The 23,222-nt window shown below is 40.4% G+C and overlaps 1 protein-coding gene across 1 annotated transcript; it reads left to right on the top strand.

The window, feature by feature from the left end:
* The first annotated feature begins 521 nt into the window (after positions 1-521).
* Positions 522-22,570, top strand: RSAD2 (radical S-adenosyl methionine domain containing 2). Its single transcript, XM_003276541.3, has 6 exons — positions 522-976; positions 7,459-7,620; positions 11,005-11,234; positions 14,545-14,694; positions 18,035-18,067; positions 20,112-22,570. Exons 1-6 carry the CDS (start codon positions 631-633, stop codon positions 20,274-20,276), a joined length of 1,086 nt encoding a protein of 361 aa, XP_003276589.1. The 5' UTR covers positions 522-630; the 3' UTR covers positions 20,277-22,570.
* Positions 22,571-23,222: the final 652 nt, after the last annotated feature.

Consider the following 23,222-nt stretch of genomic DNA (forward strand, 5'->3'; position numbering starts at 1 on the left):
ATATAGGAAGATATAAATATCTAAATTTTAACACTGTCACCTTGCATAAATTAGGCTGAATAGCTAATGGAATAAGACCTAAATTCAATTTTGTTCCATACTTTTTTACTGTGATCTGAAAGGGGTCTTGAGATGAATGATCCTGTACTCATCCTCCACCAGCCAATCGGTCTGTTTATTATTTGGCTTTAAAAAGAAACCCCTCCACCATGATGGAGCAAAAACTGTTACTTGGCTATGTCAAGAGAAAGCAATGCAACAAGTACAAAGCGTGCTGATTAATGCACCTTTGTCTATCTCTATCAGACAGAGAGCTAGATATTGATGGAGACTGCTATCCTCATCTGTAACTACATCAAGCTAGAGAGACTGTTATAATACAAGTGGACTGAGGCAGCCATAAGTAGAGAAACCAGGAATGCTTGCCCCGATCTCTAGTCTTCAGTCTTGGCCCTGTTTCAACTTTCAGTTTCTTATGTGGAAAAATCGAAACTAACTCAGCTGAGTGTTAGTCAAAGAAGGTGTGTCCTGCTCCTTGATGACAGGTTGCTCAGAGACTGCTGATTTCCACCCCTATATAAAGAGAGTCCCTGGCATACAGGGACTGCTCTGCTCCAGGCATCTGCCACAATGTGGGTGCTCACACCTGCTGCTTTTCCTGGGAAGCTCCTGAGTGTGTTCAGGCAACCTCTGAGCTCTCTGTGGAGGAGCCTGGTCCTGCTGTTCTGCTGGCTGAGGGCAACCTTCTGGCTGCTAGCTACCAAGAGGACAAAGCAGCAGCTGGTTCTGAGAGAGCCAGATGAGACCAAAGAAGAGGAAGAGGACCCTCCTCTGCCCACCATCCCAACCAGCGTCAACTATCACTTCACTCGCCAGTGCAACTACAAATGCGGCTTCTGTTTCCACACAGCCAAAACATCCTTTGTGCTGCCCCTTGAGGAAGCAAAGAGAGGATTGCTTTTGCTTAAGGAAGCTGGTGAGTCCATGGTCCCAGACAGAAATCAGGATTCTCAACCATTGGGCAGTGGGATAAGGTGAGAAGGGGCTGGGGACACACACAAGCTGGAAAGCTTCTCCAAAACTTGAGGTCACCATTTACCATTGCACGGTGAGCATGTTGTCCTATGAGAAAATAATTCAGTGAATTTTGGAGTGGGCATCTAGTCCTTCCTAAATCACAGAATTGGGCTGGAACAGGGGATTTGTGGAGCAAACCTGTCCCTCCTGCCACTTGGAAGCAAGAAGGGGTCTATGCAAAGGGCAGGTCCCTGTAATACTCGGTGTTTGGAAAGAGGCGGTTTGGGAAGTTTGTACTACTTTCTGAGTTTGCCCACAACACTAATGAATTTGGGTTTTCCAGAAACCGTTGTTAATAATTAGGAAAGTTGGAAACAAAAATAAAAACTTTGGCATAAAAACAGCAGTAGTTAAATCTTTTATTTGAGTTTGTGTATATTCTTTTATTTTTTTATTGTTTATTTATTTATTTATTTTTTATTATTATTATACTTTAGGTTTTAGGGTACATGTGCACAATGTGCAGGTTTGTTACATATGTATCCATGTGCCGTGTTTTTTTGCTGCACCCATTAACTCGTCATTTAGCATTAGGTATATCTCCTAATGCTGTCCCTCCCCCGTCCCCCCACCCCACAACAGTCCCCGGAGTGTGATGTTCCCCTTCCTGTGTCCATGAGTTCTCATTGTTCAATTCCCACCTATGAGTGAGAAGATGCAGTGTTTGGTTTTTTGTCCTTGCAATAGTTTACTGAGAATGATGGTTTCCAGTTTCATCCATGTCCCTACAAAGGACATGAACTGATCATTTTTTATGCTGCATAGTATTCCATGGTGTATATATGCCACATTTTCTTAATCCAGTCTATCGTTGTTGGACATTTGGGTTGGTTCCAACTCTTTGCTATTGTGAATAGTGCCGCAATAAACATATGCATGCGTGTGTCTTTATAGCAGCATGATTTATAGTCCTTTGGGTATATACCCAGTAATGGGATGGCTGGGTCAAATGGTATTTCTAGTTCTAGATCCCTGAGGAATTGCCACACTGACTTCCGCAATGGTTGAACTAGTTTACAGTCCCACCAACAGTATAAAAGTCTTCCTATTTCTCCACATCCTCTCCAGCACCTGTTGTTTCTTGACTTTTTAATGATGGCCATTCTAACTGGTGTGAGATGGTATCTCATTGTGGTTTTGATTTGCATTTCTCTGATGGCCAGTGATGATGAGCATTTTTTCATGTGTTTTTTGGCTGCATAAATGTCTTCTTTTGAGAAGTATCTGCTCATGTCCTTCGCCCACTTTTTGATGGGGTTGTTTGTTTTTTTCTTGTAAATTTGTTGGAGTTCATTGTAGATTTTGGATATTAGCCCTTTGTCAGATGAGTAGGTTGCAAAAATTTTCTCCCATTCTGTAGGTTGCCTGTTCACTCTGATGGTGGTTGCTTTTGCTGTGCAGAAGCTCTTTAGTTTAATTAGATCCCATTTGTCAATTTTGGCTTTTGTTGCCATTGCTTTTGGTGTTTTAGACATGAAGTCCTTGCCCACACCTATGTCCTGAATGGTGTTGCCTAGGTTTTCTTCTAGGGTTTTTATGGTTTTAGGTCTAACATTTAAGTCTTTAATCCATCTTGCATTAATTTTTGTATAAGGTGTAAGGAAGGGATCCAGTTTCAGCTTTCTACATATGGCTAGCCAGTTTTCCCAGCACCATTTATTAAATAGGGAATCCTTTCCTCATTGCTTGTTTTTGTCAGGTTTGTCAAAGATCAGATAGTTGTAGATATGCGGCATTACTTCTGAGGGCTCTGTTCTGTTCCATTGATCTATGTCTCTGTTGTGGTACCAGTACCATGCTGTTTTGGTTACTGTAGCCTTGTAGTATAGTTTGAAGTCAGGTAGCGTGATGCCTCCAGCTTTGTTCTTTTGGTTTAGGATTGACTTGGCTATGTGGGCTCTTTTTTGGTTCCATATGAACTTTAGTTTTTTCCAATTCTGTGAAGAAAGCCATTGGTAGCTTGATGGGGATGGCATTGAATCTCTAAATTACCTTGGGCAGTATGGCCATTTTCACGATGTTGATTCTTCCGACCCATGAGCATGGAATGTTCTTCCATTTGTTTGTATCCTCTTTTATTTCATTGAGCAGTGGTTTGTAGTTCTCCTTGAAGAGGTCCTTCACATCCCTTGTAAGTTGGATTCCTAGGTATTTTATTCTCTTTGAAGCAATTGTGAATGAGAGTTCACTCATGTTTTGGCTCTCTGTTTGTCTGTGATTGGCGTACAAGAATGCTTGTGATTTTTGTACATTGATTTTGTATCCTGAGACTTTGCTGAAGTTGCTAATCAGCTTAAGGAGATTTTGGGCTGAGACGATGGGGTTTTCTAGATATACAATCATGTCATCTGCAAACAAGGACAGTTTGACTTCCTCTTTTCCTAATTGAATACCCTTTATTTCCTTCTCCTGCCTGATTGCCCTGGCCAGAACTTCCAACACTATGTTGAATAGGAGTGGTGAGGGAGGGCATCCCTGTCTTGTGCCAGTTTTCAAAGGGAATGCTTCCAGTTTTTGCCCATTCAGTATGATACTGGCTGTGGGTTTGTCATAGAGAGCTCTTATTATTTTGAGATATGTCCCATCAACACCTAATTTATTGAGAGTTTTTAGCATGAAGGGTTGTTGAATTTTGTCAAAGGCCTTTTCTGCATCTATTGAGATAATTGTGTGGTTTTTGTCTTTGGTTCTGTTTATATGCTGGATTACATTTATTGATTTGCATATGTTGAACCAGCCTTGCATCCCAGGGATGAAGCCCACTTGATTATGGTGGATATTCTTTTAATAGGAAACCTTAAAATTTTTTTAACAAATATGTCAAGGACTTAGTTCTCAAGAACGCTTACTGGGCATCACCATGCTAGTAACTGGCAGCATCTTGGAGAGAACTCAGCATGTTACCTTCAAATTTAACATCTTCCACTCCAGATCTGTTCTTCCTTCCGTCCTTGTCCTCCTGTCTTTCGTAGAGTACCTTCTCAACTAGTAACTTCAGCAACATCTCTACCTTCTTTCCCTCCTTGTTTAACTTTTCTTTTTTTTTTTTTTTTTTTTGAGATGGAGTCTTGCTCTGTCACCCAGGCTGGAGTGCAGTGGCGCAATCTCGGCTCACTGCAAGCTCCACCTCCCAGGTTCACACCATTCTCCTGCCTCAGCCTCCGAGTAGCTGGGACTACAGGTGCCCGCCACCACGCCTGGCTAATTTTTTGTATTTTTAGTAGAGACGGGGTTTCACTGTGGTCTCGATCTCCTGACCTCGTGATCTGCCCGCCTCAGCCTCCCAAAGTGCTGGGATTACAAGTGTGAGCCATTGCGCCCGGCCTGTTTAACTTTTTAATGAAAGCATAGCATACATGCACCAGATTACACAGATTTCTAGATAATGGAGGAAAACTGTTTTTTTGGTTGTAAGAATTAAAGAAAGAGGAAAGAAACACAAAAGGTGGCTCCACAGTCAAGGACAGGTTTATTTTAGAGAAAACAAACCTGAGAGGGGCTTCTGGCTGAGTTAAGTCAGAGCCCACTCTCTTACAGACTAAGAGTTTTAAGGATTTAGGGTGGGAGAGTTTATATTAGAGACTTGGACTGCTTCTGTTTCTCTTTGTTGTGCTTATCTGGGAGGGAGAGTTGTGTGTCTGTTCCTATACGTCTTCCTGCAGCTGCAGGCATACCCACCCTGAATCTGCTTTTAGCTTCCCTATCTTAGAACACTGAAGAAAAACTAATGTGCTTATTAAGGCCCACTGTTTTACTGGGACCCATTGTATGAGAGTGAAGTTTGGCAGTTACCTATGAGACTTCCCCTCAACCTCCCTCTGTGCTCAAGCTGTCTTGTCTGTGTTCTACTGTCTGCTCTTTCTGGCTGCTTGTAGTTAGAAGAGAAGTGATTTCCTTGAAATGCATGAGGCTAGAAAGGGAGCTGGAACTTAAAGTGGTGGTGTTTGTCTGAGATGATGGTGTTCCTGCTCTGTCAGTGGTAATTAAAGGTTTAAATTCACATTGAAATTTAAATTTTAATATATATTTTATATATTATATTTAAAATTAAAATTTACCATTCTGGCTAAAGATGCTTCTAAAATATATTATTTACTTTCCTGGCTTTTAAACTGTTTTGAAATTCTACTCAGACTGAATAGAATTAAAAATAATGAGCATTAGATCTGGGCTGTAATATGATCACTCGTGTATGTTAACACCATTGTAAATAAATTACTGCTTGTCTAAGATCTTAATTATGCCTCTAAATTCTATTCCTTCCCTTTTGTTATTCTTCCATCCCTTTTAAATATACTCCTCAAAATTGTTAGCAGTTCTGTGCCACTGGCCAGGACTCTGTCTTACTTTCTCCAGTTTATCTGCCGCTATATCACCACACTTCTTAGGTAATTATGTTTTGTTTTGTTTTCGGGTTATAATGAGTGTCACTCAAACTGCCTCCCAGCATGATGGATTATAAATAGGGAGGTGATATAATGCCTCACTGTCCAATCGTAGAGACATCTAAGAGTTAAAGGGGGCACTAAAACTCACTCACAGATATTGTTTCGTCTACCATAAACCAAAACTGTTCCAGGCACACCAGCCTGGAGGCTTCTCTAGTTATAAAGACTTTAGGCTTTGGAGTCTAGGCCTGTACCCTAGCTCTACTTTTCTCTAACCTTATGATCTTCAGCAAGTTGTTTAACCTTTCTTGGCTTCAATTCTTGCACTAAAAACCAGATAATAATTCCTTCCCCATGGGTTATTTAAGGGTTGAAAGCTTTTACCATATTACCGTGGGTGATGTATGGTGAGGCCAGATACAGATTAAGAGAGACAAGAAAGAGATTTGCACAGGTTCATTCTCCTAGAATGCAGGCAGGCAGGTGTAGGACACACAGGCCCATCCTTCTAGAACGTAGGCAGGTAGGTGTGTAACGCATAGACCCCACCCTCCTGCAATGCAGGCAGGCGGGTGTGTAACGCATAGACCCCATCCTCCTAAAATGCAGGCAGGCAGGTGTGTAACACATGCAAGAGACAGATGTTCTTCTCTGAGAAAACAAAATGACCCCAGAGTAAAGACCAAGGATATTGGCAATAGGAGGTTTTCCTATGAATAAACCAGTTTACCTCTCTGTCTCTCTGTAGTGAAACCCTCCTTTGGACCAGCCCCTCCCTTCATCACAGAAATTCCATTCTGCTATTTTGTGCCACACTGAAATTTGAATGAACAAATAAAAACATCAAAAGAAGAGGCAGACACCAAAACAAATACACAGAGAGGAGGTAGGAAGAAGAAAACTTCCAAAAAAATCTATAACTAGTAATTGCAGAGAGATAAGAGAAAGAATTGCATATATGAAACAAGAATAGAATGCCCGGAAAGGAATAGTCAGAATATGGAAGCATCTGGGGAACTAAAAATGGGGTTTCTAAAATTAAAATCTTAATGGAAAGACGAAATGGTAAAGTCTTACCAAAATGAGACCAAAAACTCAGGGTAGACATAGGAAGGAAGATGATAAGAAAATAGTGGTTAAATTTAGAAACTCCAATATTCCAGTAATAGAAGTTCCAGAAAGATGAAAAAGTAAAAATTGAGACAAGGTGCGAATAAGCAAATAATAAAAGAAGATTTTTCTTTATAACATAAAGAGCTATGATTTGAGATTGAGGCCTTCCAGGTGGCCAGACAGTGAATAGAGAGAGATTCCTAGGACACCCTGTCTTGAAATTTCAAAACATTAGGAAGAAAGCTTCTGGAGAGGGAAAAAGCCATGCACTTACAAAGGAGTACAAATGAGGGTGTTATCAGGCCTCTGAACAACAGCATTTAAAACTGCGTGAAAACGACTTTACCTAGAATGTGATACCTGGACAAACAATTGATCACCAATCCATTTTGAGGCATACGAGTCATCACTTTAATTCCTGCTTTACATTTTTTTCAGGAAGCTTGTAAAGGGATTCTCCAAAATAAGGGAGTTGCCTAAGAGAGAGGGCGATGCAGAATCCAGGACAAGGAGTAGGGACGGGAAACACAGAGTGAGGAGGAGTGTCATTCCCAGGCTGGCAGCTGGCCCGTGGACAGTCACGCCACATGGCGGGGATGTGGCTTTCTGCTTTGCAAATCCTGGTGCTGCCTTATTGTACCCTTTGGTGTCTGAGCAATTCTATTCATCTGCGTAACCAGTTCCCTGCATCCCTGTTTAGATCCCGAATTAAACACATACTATTCCCATTGGGTGGGATTGGTGTTGGGAACTAGGGTTAGGGGAGGGGAAATTAATGAGAAAGTTTTCTTTTTTTTTACATTGAGAAAATACTACTTTTGCTATTAAAATAATAATGTGTATTTGTGAAGTTGTAAAATTCATGTATCACCTTGCACAGGTATGGAGAAGATCAACTTTTCAGGTGGAGAGCCATTTCTTCACGACCGGGGAGAATACCTGGGCAAGTTGGTGAAGTTTTGCAAGGCAGAGCTGCAATTGCCCAGCGTGAGCATCGTGAGCAACGGAAGCCTGATCCGGGAGAGGTGGTTCCAGAATTATGGTGCGCTCCATGGGATGGGAATCTCCTTATTGCTACTGTTATTGTTAGTTCTTATATTTCCTTTCATCCTGGGCCTTCAGCCAGACCTGCTGAGGAACTGGAAGGGAGGAAAAACTAATCTTGCTTACTCTAATTGCTTTTCAAGCTGTGCACGGCGTTATGGCAGTTTTAGTTCCTTAGGGCTCTCAGTAAACAAGTTTGGCAAGTTAGATAATAGACCTTTTACTGAGATGACTATCTTGTACATTGCAATTTAGCAAATGCAAGATCTATGGCCTTAGTTTAGACACTAGGTAGGAAAATTAACACATTTGACAGCGTTGTAATAAAATATCTCTGTTGGGACTGGACTGGATCCATGACTAATTGTATCAGAACCTCGTGGTGTGTGGATTGGCCAATGTGGAGGGCTCCAAGGGATTCCACCGTGTAGCCAGGATTAAGAACCGCTGAATTCTAAGGCTGCTGAGATTCCTCGCAGTTCAGTTTTCTGCAGATGTCATGTCCATATAGCAGTTCTTAAAACTTAGCAAGAGCTTGGAAAACATTAGCTCTTCTTATACGGACTGTCATGTTGGGAAACAGGTATAACCTGTTACAGTAGAATTCTCTGTTCTTGTTTCTATGAGCTGTTGGAGCCTTGAAGTCTTTCAAAGAGAAGCTGCATTTATAATCTTTTGAGGATGTTGCTGAGACATCTCTGATACCCCATCTGTGATGGTGCGGACATGGACTGTGGAGGAGGGGCGCTGTGGATGTGGGTTGGAGGGTCCATCTGATAAGGGTTAAGCAGGTAGGAAGAGTCAAGGTGTCAGGTGCAGGTGAATTAGGAAGGGCCTACAAGTATGTAAAACCAAAACGGCAGTGAAGGGAGGCACTTTGTCACACAGGGGGTCAGAGGTTCAAAAGTGAACTTTGGGAACCATACTCAGAGAGAGAAAAATGAAACTGAGGAAGCAGTGTGATGGAGACTAACTGGAGGGGTTTTCTGGGTGGGTACCCAGCCAATGCCCTTCCTCCAAGATCAGCCATCCAGGACGTCCTCGTGGTGTGCAGAGTAGGGACAGTACTGCGTGCCCAGGTCAAATCTCTCAGGCTTGTGGAAGAAAGTGGGATAAATTAGTGAATTTAGAAGCATATAAGAAAAGACACTGTCAGCAGCATGGAGACAATAGGAAAGCATGAAGACTGTGGAGAACAGGAAGCATTGCGCCCTATTCCTATAGTGCATGAGTGGAGAGCCAGCTAGGAGGTTTCCTTGATTTTTGTGCAGCAAGAGAATTTGGATGATCCTCAAATTATTAAACATAGATCAAAAATTTGCAATTATAAATATTTGCAAATAATTAGAAATATTTTTAGGCATTGTGAGGAACAAATGTATATAGATGCCTATCTGGCCCATAAGCTGCTAATTTTCCACCTCTGGCTTAATGGGTCAGGGATGGGTCTATGCGCTTGAGTGGATGAACAGAGCTGTTTCAGAGCCCCACAACCTCTACAAGTTTGGTAATTTGCTAGAAGGACTTCCAACACTCAATAGCCAGCTATACTAATGGCTAGGGTTTATTAGAGTAAAGGATGCAGAACAGAAACAGCAGGGTAAAGACATACATATCACCAGAGTCCAGAGAGTCCAGACACAGGCTCTGAGTCCTTCTCCATCCCAGGCCTCACAGGTTGTACTTTCTCTCTAGCAGTGAACTATAGGGACATATTTGGAATGTCTTTGCACAGGAAGGTCCATTTGATTCTTAGGGTCTGAGGCTTTATACAGGGCTAGTCATTTATGCACATGCTGCTATGTAACCAGCTATTGGAACTGAAACTCAGGACCCCAACAATGCAACCAAGGAAATCGTGGATTTTGTTAATCCTGAGAAGTCTTGACAAGTTGATTCAACATGCCCCATTGCTCCAGGTTTATACATCTCACCAATGATATATAGAATATTGTAGTCACCATATATGCAAGGATTGGCCAAGATTCCACCACAGTTCCAGGTTTTCCTGGAAAGATGTAGCGACTGAGCAAACAGACCTGCTCCATTAAATCTTTCTTCCCAAGAGCTTTGGCAAGGAAAAGCTGAGGACAGAAGGATAGTTATCATGGACATATAGCAAAAGTTGGAAAGGGGGCAGAATATAGCAATTGACTTACAGATCCTCGGATGACTTGGAAATCAACTAGGTCTGTCTTTAGTATAACTGATAAGTCTCTATGTTTTTGGTTTTGAACTTAATTTCTGGTCTGTTTGGAGGTCAGGTGCTCAGTTACTTGCCTTTTCACAATGTGATATGCCGTTAGGAATTTATTTGAGATCAATTTTTAGAACGTTTTGAGTTGTTTTAAATCATGGACAGTTGCCTTCTTCTGGCTCCAGTTTATGCTAGATGTTTTGAGGGCATATGTTACTTACAGATAAAATAAAACTAGCCCAAAACAGGAGTTAAAATGACTTTTTATAATATTAGAGGATAGTTGCTTAAAGAGTTTTTGGAATCTCCAGCTTCTATAATTTGAAAGTAATTTTAAGAAAAAGAGTCAACTCTTAAAAAGTCACAAAACTAGGAAAACTCAGACTTAATCAACTGCAAGGAGTGAGTCAGCCATTGAGAATACCTGTACTTAAGAGGTAGGTGGATACCATGAAGGAGCAGAGGAAATTGGAGGGATGATAAGAGAGGTGGAGTAGAAACTAGTGTGACAGAAACCAAAGCGAAGGTAATTGTGAACACTTTCTGTGCTCCCAAAACGACACACTATCACAGTTCTTCACATACCATGTTGCAAGGAGGGGTCTGTTTACACTTTATTCCCACACCAGGCTTCCCTTTCTCTTGGTTTTCGTGGCATCTAACACAGTTGTCTCTGACATCACATAGAATGTCTCTAAATGTTTAGTTGATGAGCCAGCTGTCAAGAAGATGTCCGGAAGAAGCTGATGAACTTAGCAAAAATACTAGGGATCTTCAACAGAGCAATTTTATCTGTGTGATGGAAAGAAAAAGAAGTAAATTTATAATTGTTCATAAATAAGTCTAGAGGCATCCAAATAGATCTACCTGCCTCAAAAATTACATAATTTGTATGCAGGAATAAATGAAAAACCTCATTTAAATATATCAGTAAGTGCTCACATACATGTGCAGAGTTTTCAAATAATCAACTAAGTATTTGCATCATTATTTTACATATATATTTAGTTTTTCAAGTTTGACACAAGAAGAAAGTATAATTCATATCTGAGTGAATTTTGTGGGTATAAGGAAAAGTGTCTTTTTAAAAATGTGAACAAGATATATTTTATCACAAGAGATCTAAATAGCCCGAGGGGCTCGGTCCTTGGATAGAAAAGTTTAAAGATGATCATTTTCCATCAGGTGAGTATTTGGACATTCTCGCTATCTCCTGTGACAGCTTTGATGAGGAAGTCAATGTCCTTATTGGCCGTGGCCAAGGAAAGAAGAACCACGTAGAAAACCTTCAAAAGCTGAGGACGTGGTGTAGGGATTATAGAGTCGCTTTCAAGATAAATTCTGTCATTAATCGTTTCAACGTGGAAGAGGACATGACGGAGCAGATCAAAGCACTAAACCCTGTCCGCTGGAAAGTAAGTACACAAGGTCGCTTTTGCTGATTTTCTTCAAGAAAACATTCACGAATGACTTTTTTCAATTAAACTGAAAACAATACTGGTACAAGAGAACTCTGGACTTCTTAAGGCAGTCCAGAAGTCAGGTTCTTGGTCTTTCAGCTCTGTTAGATTAAAACTATACTTTCCTTTGCCTTACTTCCCTTTTCTGAAAACTTGAAATGATTTCCTTTGGAAATATTGTGAGGATAAACATCAAAAAATATGCTCAGTGCTAGGAAATGTTTGGAAGAATATGTTCATAGAAAGTCTAAATTTATTTTTAAAACTCTTGGCTTATGGATGGACAGATACCGGTTCCTCATAAATTCTGATGCAGTGAATTTCTGGAAGACATTAGGGGTAAAGTCATCCCCAAGTTGTAGCAAAATGGGACCTTTATTCCCAGATTCATGCTTTAGGGCTGGCCCCACTACCAGCTACTAAAAGCCTAAAGTCCATACACATGCGAGCCAGCTCCACATATGCAGCTCCCACTCCATGCAGACACGCATGACTGAAATCCCAGTTTTCTACCTTTGACTGCTCATCAGAATCAAATCAGGAGGCTGCTTAAGAAGCAGCTTCTTGGGCCTCATATCTGCTGCCCTGAAACAGGGCCTGTGGTGAAAGCAAGCATAGCAGGGAGGGCTTGCACAAACATATATTTCTAACAAGCAGTCCCAGTGAAATGAAAGATAAGATGCAGAGCTCAGTGCTAGCACAAACACACAAAAAGAGATGTGGGAAAAGTCACAGGATAGAAAGCTATGTGTGCCACCATACCGTGAAATGGCAAAACAGACTGAGCTTAAGTGGAAGGCTTCATGTAGGAGGAAGCATTTGTCTATGCTCTGAAAAATGGAAAGAATTTTCGTAGGTGGCAAAGACCTGAAGAAGAAAGGCACATCCAGACTAGAAGGCTTGCCCGCACAAAGAACAGCTTTTCCTTCAAAGCTGCCTTGGCTATTTTTTTAAATCCCATGTCAGCATTCCAAATAGAATTAGGGAGGAGGGAAAGGGATATTCTATCATTTTCCTGAAGCTGTCCTGTAATATGTGGAAATGGGTTAGGGGAAGCTGGAGATGCTACTTTCAAAAATTTTTAATAGGTATGTTGAACTTGAACTTTTGGTTACATATATCAGGACATGATTATCAGCCACATTCCCAGGTCTAGAAGGAACTGGAGAAAAGCTAAAGAGGGAGGTCTGATAGGAAAAACAGGGACGCAATCCACCAGGAAGGCAGAGGCTCCAGCTGGAGGGCTAAGCTGCCTTAGACATGTTGACTTTCCTGCCTGCCCCTCTCCTGCCCCACCTCTCTCCTCTTCCCTGTGTTTCCTGTTACTGTCTTCCTCACTGTTCTCTTTTGGTGTCCTTTTTTCAGATGTGTAAGTATTTTTTCCCCACAGCTTGGTTTTCTCCTATCTCGTGGCCTTTCTCTCAGATATTTTGACTCCTACACTGGCTCCCATTCATCTGATTCACTGTAGATTTGCCATCAAGATCCTCTTTTGGTAGAAGGCTAGTTTCTGCCTGTTTGGAAAACCAGATTATTGATGTATGCAGGCTTCCAATTGATGTAAATTGATGCTTGTGGATCAGGTGCCTGTTCTTAGTCCAATCGTACATTGCACTCAGAACCTAGTTTCCTGAGGCTGCCTCCTCCACTGTGAGGCTGTGGGCTGGAAGGTGTCACCAGCCGTGTCCCCGGGACAACAGCACTGGGCATGCGATTGCTCACTGGGAGGCTTTGTTGTGACCTGTAGGCTTGCTCCAGCAGCATGGGAGGAGAGGGCTACTTCTACTCCCCCATGCCCAGTCCCACACCCTCAATATTGTTCCCCTTCCAGCTCCTACAGCTTGCTTTTCTCCTGCAGAAGCCCTTCCAGTCTAGCTGGCTGATTCTGGAGTCAAAGTCCGTGGAAAAAAATGCCCATGATGTATGTCTTCTTTGATAGTCAAGTCTGCTCATGATTCAAACCTACATGGAAGGGCATTCCCTCCCTGCCAGGCCTCTCCTTACCCTGAGCCTGGATAGGGCATGGGGATGGGTGACAACCCCTCCCAAGATGCTCACAGTCTATTAAGGAAGATACCATGAAAGCAAATAGCAAAATTATCCTATGACCAGGGGCCAGTGGAGGCAGATATCAAAAGACTGAGGAGCAAAAAAGAAGAGGAAAAATAAAGAGTGAGCAAAAAAGGCAACATTGAAGTGTTGACAATTTCTTCTCATCTGACTACAGTGGCATCTGACTGGTTCAGATGATGATATTAGTGAAATTCTGTGTAGAATAATCCTTTCCATGGAAACCCTTTAGATGTGGGTTTGTCCTGGCTCTGTGTTGGGTTGGCTGTCACCGTTTGTCACCTTGGGCAAGTCTCTTCACTTCTTGCCTTTTCTAGGACTGACTTTTATTTTCAAATGATGGTAGTATGTATAGAATAATACACTGTCCACACTCATACACACACATTTGTTTACTTAAAAGACTGTTGAAAGAGAATATTAATGATTTTGAAAAACTGTTCTTAGGTATTACATGAAAAACAGACACATGAGGCCAGGCGCGGTGGCTCACGCTTGTAATCCCAGCACTTTGGGAGGCCGAGGCGGGCGGATCACGAGGTCAGGAGATTGAAACCACGGTGAAACCCCATCTCTACTAAAAATACAAAGAAAATTAGCCGGGTGTGGTGGCGGGCGCCTGTAGTCCCAGCTACTCAGAGAGGCTGAGGCAGGAGAATGGCGTGAACCCAGGAGGCGGATCTTGCAGTGAGCCGAGATTGCGCCACTGCACTCTAGCCTGGGCGACAGAGCGAGACTCCGTCTCAAAAAAAAAAAAAAAAAAAAAAAGAAAAACAGACATATGCTAGAGGCCCTCATAAGAATATATTAAAAATCAGCAGAGAAAACAATGTTTTTAAAATGTGCTTTTCTGGGTTATGGGATTAAACATGATTTATTTTTATGCTCTTTTATAGTTTATATGTTTTCAATAAGTACCCATTATTTTGTTGTCTGAAAATATTATGACTCAATCAAACATAATCTAGACAAGTTTTTGAAAGTTTATATTTTAAGAATGTTTGTGCTTCTGACACCATATTCCTAAATTTCAGGGCTAGCTTTCATTTCCCCAAAGTAATATCTTTCTAGAATGTTCCTCAGCTCGTAGAGTCTCTTTGCTTAGAAGAGATGAAGCTTGAAAAGGGGGAGTGAGGTTTGGGGGAAAACAGGATGGAAAGCTCTCTGCAAAGCAAACACTACCATTGCCTTTCAGGTGTTCCAGTGCCTCTTAATTGAGGGTGAGAATTGTGGAGAAGATGCTCTAAGAGAAGCAGAAAGATTTGTTATTGGTGATGAAGAATTTGAAAGATTCTTGGAGCGCCACAAAGAAGTGTCCTGCTTGGTGCCTGAATCTAACCAGAAGGTTGTATAAAGCAAAAGTTGTTTTCTTTATCGTCATACATTCAGATTGATTCCCAAAAAGGAAGTCTCTCAGCCAAGGACCTCACACATTATTATTTTAGAGGGTTCGGTGGTGAGAAATGGGAGGAGTGCCATGTCAGGGCAGATAGGGCTGAGGGCTGCCATTGGCTCTGCCACCTCCCAGCTGTGGGGTCTTTAGAGAGCTTCAGTTTCTCTATCCACGATGGATAGAGTGGTACTTTGCAGATGATACAATTGTATATAGATTCATGTAGATATTCTTGCTGTATGATTCATATAAGTATAATGTCCCTATGTGTCATACATGCATGACATAGCCCCTAAACATAGAACTAATGAATGCCACTCTATTGATATCAACATTATCACTTTATTTAGTTGAATAATCTCTATGTATAATTTTGTTATGTTGCACAGAATGTAGAAGAAGTGTTTCCCGTTTAGTTTTCTAATGTAATGACAATTGGATCCATCCTATTAGCACAAATTTCATACACAGATAAAACAAGGTTGGCCAAAGCATGTCTACACTTTGGAGCTTCAGGTATTACTAGAAGCCAGGTATCTAAAAATGTGTTCTCAGAAGCTACAGAAAAAAAAATCCATTAATAAGGAACTTCCTTATTAATGAAAGATACAAACTTTTAAAAAATTATGATAGTATAATTGAATCCATAAAATTAAAAATATGTCACACATATCATAAAATTAAAAGTGAAATATGTTAACATGATATACTGTATTGTATAAAGTATTATATATAAAAAGTTATTTAAATCAATAAGAATCTATTAACACCAAAAAAGCAAAACATCCAATGGGCATAAGTAGATAATTTACAGAAAAAAAACAAATGGTGAATAAACATTTTAAGAGCATTTGATATTGTCTATATTCAAAGAAATACAAAATAAAATGTGAAGCATAAAGGTGCAGTAAGGGAGGCAAGTTCATATCGTTAGCAAGAGTATAAATTATTGCAACGTTCCTAGAAAACAAATTGCTAACTTTATAACCTTTATAATAGCCACGTATTTGAATTTAGAACTACCTTAAAACATGAGAAATATTCACAGAAGTAGAGAAATACTTATGTAAGGATATGTTACTGCAGTATTAAGAATAATACCGGCCGGGCGCGGTGGCTCACGCCTGTAATACCAGCACTTTGGGAGGCTGAGACGGGTGGATCACGAGGTCAGGAAATCGAGACCATCCTTACTAACACGGTGAAACCCCATCTCTACTAAAAATACAAAAAAATACCTGGGCGTGGTTGCAGGCGCCTGTAGTCCCAGCTACTCAAGAGGCTGAGGCTGGAGAATGGCATGAACCCAGGTGGCGGAGCTTGCAGTGAGTGGAGATCGCGCCACTGCACTCCAGCCTGGGCGACAGAGCGTGCCTCCGTCTCAAAAATAAAAATAAAATAAAAAAATAAAAGAATAATACCAAAAAAATAAAGATAGCCTGTCATTCAGCATACAGAGAATGAGTAAATCTGTAGGTTCACAGAATGAAATGTTACACTGACTAACAAGCATATTCCAAAAATTTTTAAGTGACAAGGAGAAATTCTGATAGTATAATAGTAGGTACAGATAAAAAACAGTATGCAAAATTAATTTGAAGTTTAATCCTAATGTGTAAAAAAAAGTATCTCTACATAATTCCTTTGGTTATCTTGGAGTAGTGGAATTATAAGTAGTTTTAGTCACCTTTATAACTTTTTGAACTTTAAAATTTTGTAACTTAAGTATTAGTTTTATTATTTTAAAAACAGCTTCTCCATCTGCCATCCAAAAATACACATACAGGAAAATCTCTACGCCATATGCTTAAGTAATGCTAGGAGCTCAAAGAGCAGACATTCATTCCTTATGCTTTAGACTTCCGAGGCTCTAGGTAAATGGTTCAAGTTTAAAAGGTAATGTTGAAGTGAACATGAATAAGAAAATCCCAGAATGGAGGACAGGATGACCATCAAAAAGAAGAGAAGGGGGATAGAGGAGGTTTTCCTCTATGCACTATTTTATTTGATTTTTAAAACTCCATTTTAATAGTTAATATGACATCAAAGAAAGTCTGGTTGAGTGCCTCCTTTTTAAGAGGGACTGTTAACCCTTTGACTCATTGCCATTTTCACTAATGCTTCATGAGCCACGTTTTATCATCCCCATTGTATACATCAAGAGGCCGAGTGGTAGGTACTCATTTACCTGACTTGTATCGGGGCAAAATCTGAATTTTGATGACCCCAAAGCCCACAAACCTTTTAGCCAGTTTGTTTCGAGCTTCATCAAATCACCTGGGATCTTGTGAAGCGGCAGACCTCTACTCAGTGGGTCTGAGGTGGGCCCACCACTCTGCACCTTGAACTAGTTCCCAGATGATGCTGATGCTACTGGTACCCCACTAGACATTCAGTAGCAGGTCTGCTCCTATCCATGCATAGGAGTTGGCAAATGCTGGCCCCAGGGATGGGTCTGGCCTGCCACCTGTTGTAGTACAGGCTGCAAGTTAAGACTTAATGAGGGAAAACATCAAAACAAGAATTGTATTTGTGACCTGTGAACATTATGTAAAAGCTGGTTTTCTGGGTCCATAAATTAAATTTCAGTGGAGCTCAGCCAAGCTATTTTTCTTATGTATCGTCTGTGGTGGATTTTGGGCTGCAAAGCACAGTTGATTAGTTGTGACAGACTGTGTGGCCTGCCAAGCAGAAAATATTTGCTACCTGGCCCTTTACAGAAAACATTTTACAGACGCCTATCTACAAGGATAGGTATAGAAGGAATACCTTGCCATCAACAGTGCAGGTACAGCTTCTCTATACTTATAGAAGTCATAACTATTTATAAGTGATGTTAGGGTAATAATAAAATCCTCAGGTAAATCCACCCTTTAGCTCCAAAAAATGGCATTCAAGAGAGTTCTGCTTTATAAATTGAAAAGGAGGAAATTAGATAAATGGCAGACACAGTCATTGGAAATATCACGTGAAGAGGAAAAGGGCTCTCCCAAAGTGTGAAGGGATGGGGAAATTGCCTTGGAGTTCACTGTCAGGGAAGCCTTCAGGATGAAGGTTCTGATGTTTGACCTTTTCAGCAAAGAGCAGAGAATCCAGGCCTGCTGTGATCTGTTGGAAACCGAATGCACACAAACAGAGCCTTGTCTTGCGAGGGCCATGCCAAAGGCAACTCAAGGGAAATGAGAAATGCTCGATCCAAAATAATACAATGCAAACACTACAGGTGGACAGTTGAGCTCACATACTGAGAAATGCACCTGAAATTAAATTTGTATTAACTTCTCCTTTGCAGATGAAAGACTCCTACCTTATTCTGGATGAATACGTGAGTATTTCCAATGAGTTAGAAAGTTAACAATTAATTAATTAGCAACAATGCCAGAGTTGAGTTCCATGAGCATAACTATCTAGTACCTATTTGTCCTTCTTAATTAGCACTTCACAGTTTGATGGTCAGTGATTACGATTATGCCAGAGCCCTCACTTCACAGGGTCAAATGTGGAGCTAAACACTGGAACAAAATAAGCTTGAACCCAGGTCCCAGCATTGGTTTGCACTGAGCACCATGTGATATTGTCTGCCATATAGCTATGCATCCGTGGATGTCACATTGAACCCGTTATCACACACAACAGAGTCGTCTGTTATGTAGTCCTGGGCTGGAGGCTCTCCTGAGATAGGGCATCCAGCCTACTTTGGAGGAAGGCCATATCACTCTTCTCATTATCTTGGACAAACCAGGCACAGCCAGCTTGTCTTCTGATTGATAAACCTTAGCTTTCGTAAGGAGAGGCTTATGTTTCTGCTCCAAACACCACTGATATTATTCCTACCCCCACTGCCTTCCAAAGGAAGAGGGAAACCTACCCTTCTCAAAATTGAAAAACAAATCACTTTCCCCTTTCCTGTCTTTTTTTTTTCTAGATCTATAACCTTTGCCGCTCTTCCTAGCAAAGGACAAATAATTCCATTTGAAGACATATTTTAAAGAAATGAGCTCCAACAACCTTGAATTCGATATTTAAATTGGATTTGTTTTTTGGAGAAATGCTTACTGTCACTTTTGATGTTTGCTTTTCTTTCTTTCTTTTCTTTTTTTTCTGAGATAGGGTTTCCTGTCACCCATGCTAGAGGGCAATGGCACAATCTTGGCTCACTGCAGCCTCAGCCTCCTGGGCTCAGGTGATCCTTCTGCCTCAGCCTCCCAAGTAGCTGGTACTACAGGTGTGCACTACCACACCCAGCTAGATTTTTATGTATTTTTTGTAGAGATTGGGTTTTGCCATGTTGCCCATGCTGGTCTCCAACTCTCGGGCCTCCCCAAATGCTGGGATACCAGGTGTGGGCCCCCATGCCCAGCTGGTATTTTGTTATTTTCAAGTTAACCAATCATTGTTTATACTCATTTCATTTCTTAACAATATAAGCTTTCTTAATAGAGCATCAGGGAAAAGGTGATAAGGAAAATATTCAGTTTCTGGGTCCAAGGTAGAGAGAAAAATTCAAACAATTTATTTTTGGAGTGGAAATTATTATGATTGACTAGGGATTTTGACCAGCATCCCTCAACAAACTCGCTGGTCTCCGCGTATTTGGAAAACACGTCGTTGAACGAAAATTTGCTTTTACCAATTAAATAACATTTTGCCTCAACAAGTATTACTTGAGCTCCTGTGAAACACTCAGTGTAGGTCATAAAGAGTGTGAAGAAATCATTTCGGCCTACAGAGTAGAATAGGACAGAATAAAACAAATGGAAATGGATGGAATAAGATCAAAACAAAGAGCCTTCGCAGGTCATGGAAGATTCTTCTTGATCTGGCACCTGCCTGCCTCAGCAGCACCTTTCTTTTCATCCTCTCTCCATTTCTCAAAACAAGCCTTCATTAATATTTGTGTATATGCATGCATGCACTGAAGCATGCACATTGTTACTATTCCAGAAACACCATCTACCTCCATTTCCCCAGTACATCATGCTATATCACACTTCTGTGCTTTTATGATACCATTCCCTCCAATTTAAAATCTCAACACATAATTCAGATGTCAGCATTTGGGGGAAGCCTCTCCTGATTACCCCTTCCCCCAGTGGAACTACATCTGCCCATGCGGGGCATATATCATTCTGTTTATTGTGTGCTTAGGTGTCTACTGTGCTTAGCCCAGCCTTTTCCACCAAATCATGAGCTGGTTGAGTAGAGAGATGGGGTCCAAGGGGTTCAATATCAGCCACAGATTTCAAAACATATCTGTTGACATGACTTTCATATCGAATATCAAAAGCTATTTGGGATTAATAGTCTAGATTGAGTTTTACAGGATTCATCAGATGGAAATATACCAGTTTCTGTTATGAATTTTCTAGATGCGCTTTCTGAACTGTAGAAAGGGACGGAAGGACCCTTCCAAGTCCATCCTGGATGTTGGTGTAGAAGAAGCTATAAAATTCAGTGGATTTGATGAAAAGATGTTTCTGAAGCGAGGAGGAAAATACATATGGAGTAAGGCTGATCTGAAGCTGGATTGGTAGAGTGGAAAGTGGAACGAAACTTCAACACACCAGTGGGAAAACTCCTAGAGTGACTGCCATTGTCTGCAATCTTATCCCATTGGTATTTCCCAATGGCTGAAAACCTGATTTTCTGTTGCACGTGACATCTGCTTACCTGTGGTCACTGAACACATGAATAACTTGGATAGCAAATCCTGAGACAATGGAAAACCACTAACTTTACTTCATTGGCTTATAACCTTGTTGTTACTGAAACAGCACTTCTGTTTTTGAGTTTGATTTAGCTAAAAAGAAGGAACACACAGGAATAATGACCTCAAAAAAGCTTAGATAAGGCGCCTATACACAGGACCTGACATTTAGCTCAATGATGCGTTTGTAAGAAATAAGCTCTAGTGATATCTGTGGGGGCAATATTTAATTTGGATTTGATTTTTTAAGCAATGTTTAGCATGATTTCTATATTTCCATTTTGAAGCTATTTCTTGTTCCAGGTTTGTTCATTTGACAGAGTCAATATTTTTTGCTAAATATCCAGATACCATTTTTCACATCTGAGACATTACAAAGTATCTGCCTCAATTATTTCTGCTGGTTATAATGCTTTTTTTTTTTTTTTTTGCCTTTATGCCATTGCAGTGTTGTACTTTTTACTGTGAAGTATAGAAATAGTCAACAGATGTTTCCAAGAGCATATGATATGATAATCCTACCAATTTTCAACAAGTCCCTAGAAAGAGATAACACATGGAAAGACAGTGTGGTGCAGCCCAGCCCACGGTGGCTGTTCCATGAATGCTGGCTACCTATGTGTGTGGTACCTGTTGTGTCCCTTTCTCTTCAAAGATCCTGAGCAAAACCAAGATGCACTTTTCATTTGATGATGGAGTTGACGTGGGGGCAGTGCTTGCATTGCTTTGTTCACCTATCATTTGGCCACATGAGGCTGTCAAGCAAAAGAATAGGAGTGTAGTTGAATAGCTGGTTGGCCCTACATCTCTGAGAAGTGACGGCACACTGGGTTGGCATAAGATATCCTAAAATCACGCTGGAACCTTGGACAAGGAAGAATGTGAACAAGGGTAGAGAGAGTGCCTGGATTTCATGTCAGTGAAGCCATGTCACCATATCATATTTTTGAATGAACTCTGAGTCAATTGAAATAAGGTACCATCTAGGTCAGTTTAAGAAGAGTCAGCTCAGAGAAAGCAAGCATGAGGGAAAATGTCACGTAAACTAGATCAGAGAACAAAATCCTCTCCTTCTGGAAATATCTCATGCAGTTTGTTGATATCACTTAGTATCTTATTGCCTACAAAATAATTTCTTATCATTGTTTCAAAAAAGCAAAATCATGGAAAATTTTTGTTGTCCAGGCAAATGAAAGGTCATTTTAATTCAGCTGCAATTTCAGTGTTCCTCACTAGGTGGCATTTAAATGTTGCCTGATGTCATTAAGCACCATCCAGAAATTCTGCTTCATAGTCTATTTTCAAGACTTGGTGATTTTGAAAGTTTTGGTTTTTGCGACTTTGTTTCTCAGAAAAAAAAATATTCCTACTTAAATTTTAAGTCTATAATTCAATGTAAATATGTGCATGTCTCATCCAGGATAGGATAGGTTGTCTTCTATTTTCCATTTTACCTATTTACTTTTTTTGTAAGAAAAGAGAAAAATGAATTATAAAGTTGTTTCCTATGGGTTTTGATTGTATCTAAGCTATGATGACCTTCATATAATCAGCATAAACATAGAACAAATTTTTTACTTAACGTGAGTGCACTTTGCTGATCCTCACGGCACGGTGGCTCACGCCTGTAATCCCAGCACTTTGGGAGGCCAATGTGGGTGGATCGCAAGGTCAGGAGTTCGAGACCAGCCTGGCCAACATGGTGAAACCCCGTCTCCACTAAAAATACAAAAATTAGCCAGGTATGGTGGCGTACACTTGTAATTCCAGCTACTCAAGAGGCTGAGGCAGGAGGATTGCTTGAACCCTGAAGGCAGAGGTTACAGAGCCAAGATAGCGCCACTGCACTTCAGCCTGGATGACAGAGCAAGACTCCATCTCAGAAAAAAAAAAAAAAAAAGCAAGAGAGTTCAACTAAGAAAGGTCACATATGTGAAAGCCCAAGGACACTGATATACAGCAGGTATTCAATCAGTGTTATTTGAAACCAAATCTGAATTTGAAGTTTGAATCTTCTGAGTTGGAATGAATTTTTTTCTAGCTGAGGGAAACTGTATTTTTCTTTCCCCAAAGAGGAATGTAATGTAAAATGAAATAAAACTATAAGCTATGTTAAATACATTTTCAGCCGTTTTATCCACTATTATTCACATGCCACGCTCACCCCACCCCCACCCCCCCCCCCCACCACCTAATGCACTGTCAGGATTTTCAAGGCCTTAATGTTTAAAATATTCAAATGTTAATTTCTCTTAAAGGGGAGAAATAAGGACTTCTAACATTACAGTAAATTCAAATTCAGTCTATATAGTGTTTTGCTTTATGTTTTCAGTTTTAAATGTGAGTGTTAGTTTTGTAAAACACATTTAATTGGGAAAGCAAGGAACAATTTCATGGAGGTATCTTACATGTTAAGGGAAGATATTTTATGTCGCATTTAATTATTTCTTTTTTTAATCCAAAATTTTATTTGGCCATGTTTGTCTAGAAGTGACAATATTGTTTCTTATATTAACTAGAACCGGAGCCTGGAGATAGAAAATAAGTCCAGTTACATAAAAATTTTAAATTTACGCACATTTGAATTTATCAATTATGAATACATACACTCTACACAATGAATAGTGGAGAATAATGAAAGTAGCAAACCATTGTATATGTCAAAGTATTTTCTATAGCATATATATATGTGTGTGTGTATGTGTATTATACTTTAAGTTCTGGGATACATGTGCAGAACGTGCAAGTTTGTTACAGAGGTATACACATGCCA

The sequence above is a fragment of the Nomascus leucogenys genome, chromosome 19 (genome assembly GCF_006542625.1).
Source record: "Nomascus leucogenys isolate Asia chromosome 19, Asia_NLE_v1, whole genome shotgun sequence".
NCBI lineage: Eukaryota > Metazoa > Chordata > Mammalia > Primates > Hylobatidae > Nomascus > Nomascus leucogenys.

Excerpts from the sequence above, each read along its gene's own strand:
- RSAD2 (XM_003276541.3), top strand. The coding sequence starts at position 631 with ATGTGGGTGCTCACACCTGCTGCTTTTCCTGGGAAGCTCCTGAGTGTG. Across the intron at positions 7,621-11,004 it reads GAGGTGGTTCCAGAATTATG|GTGAGTATTTGGACATTCTC; the intron begins GTGCGCTCCATG and ends ATTTTCCATCAG. Across the intron at positions 11,235-14,544 it reads TAAACCCTGTCCGCTGGAAA|GTGTTCCAGTGCCTCTTAAT; the intron begins GTAAGTACACAA and ends ATTGCCTTTCAG.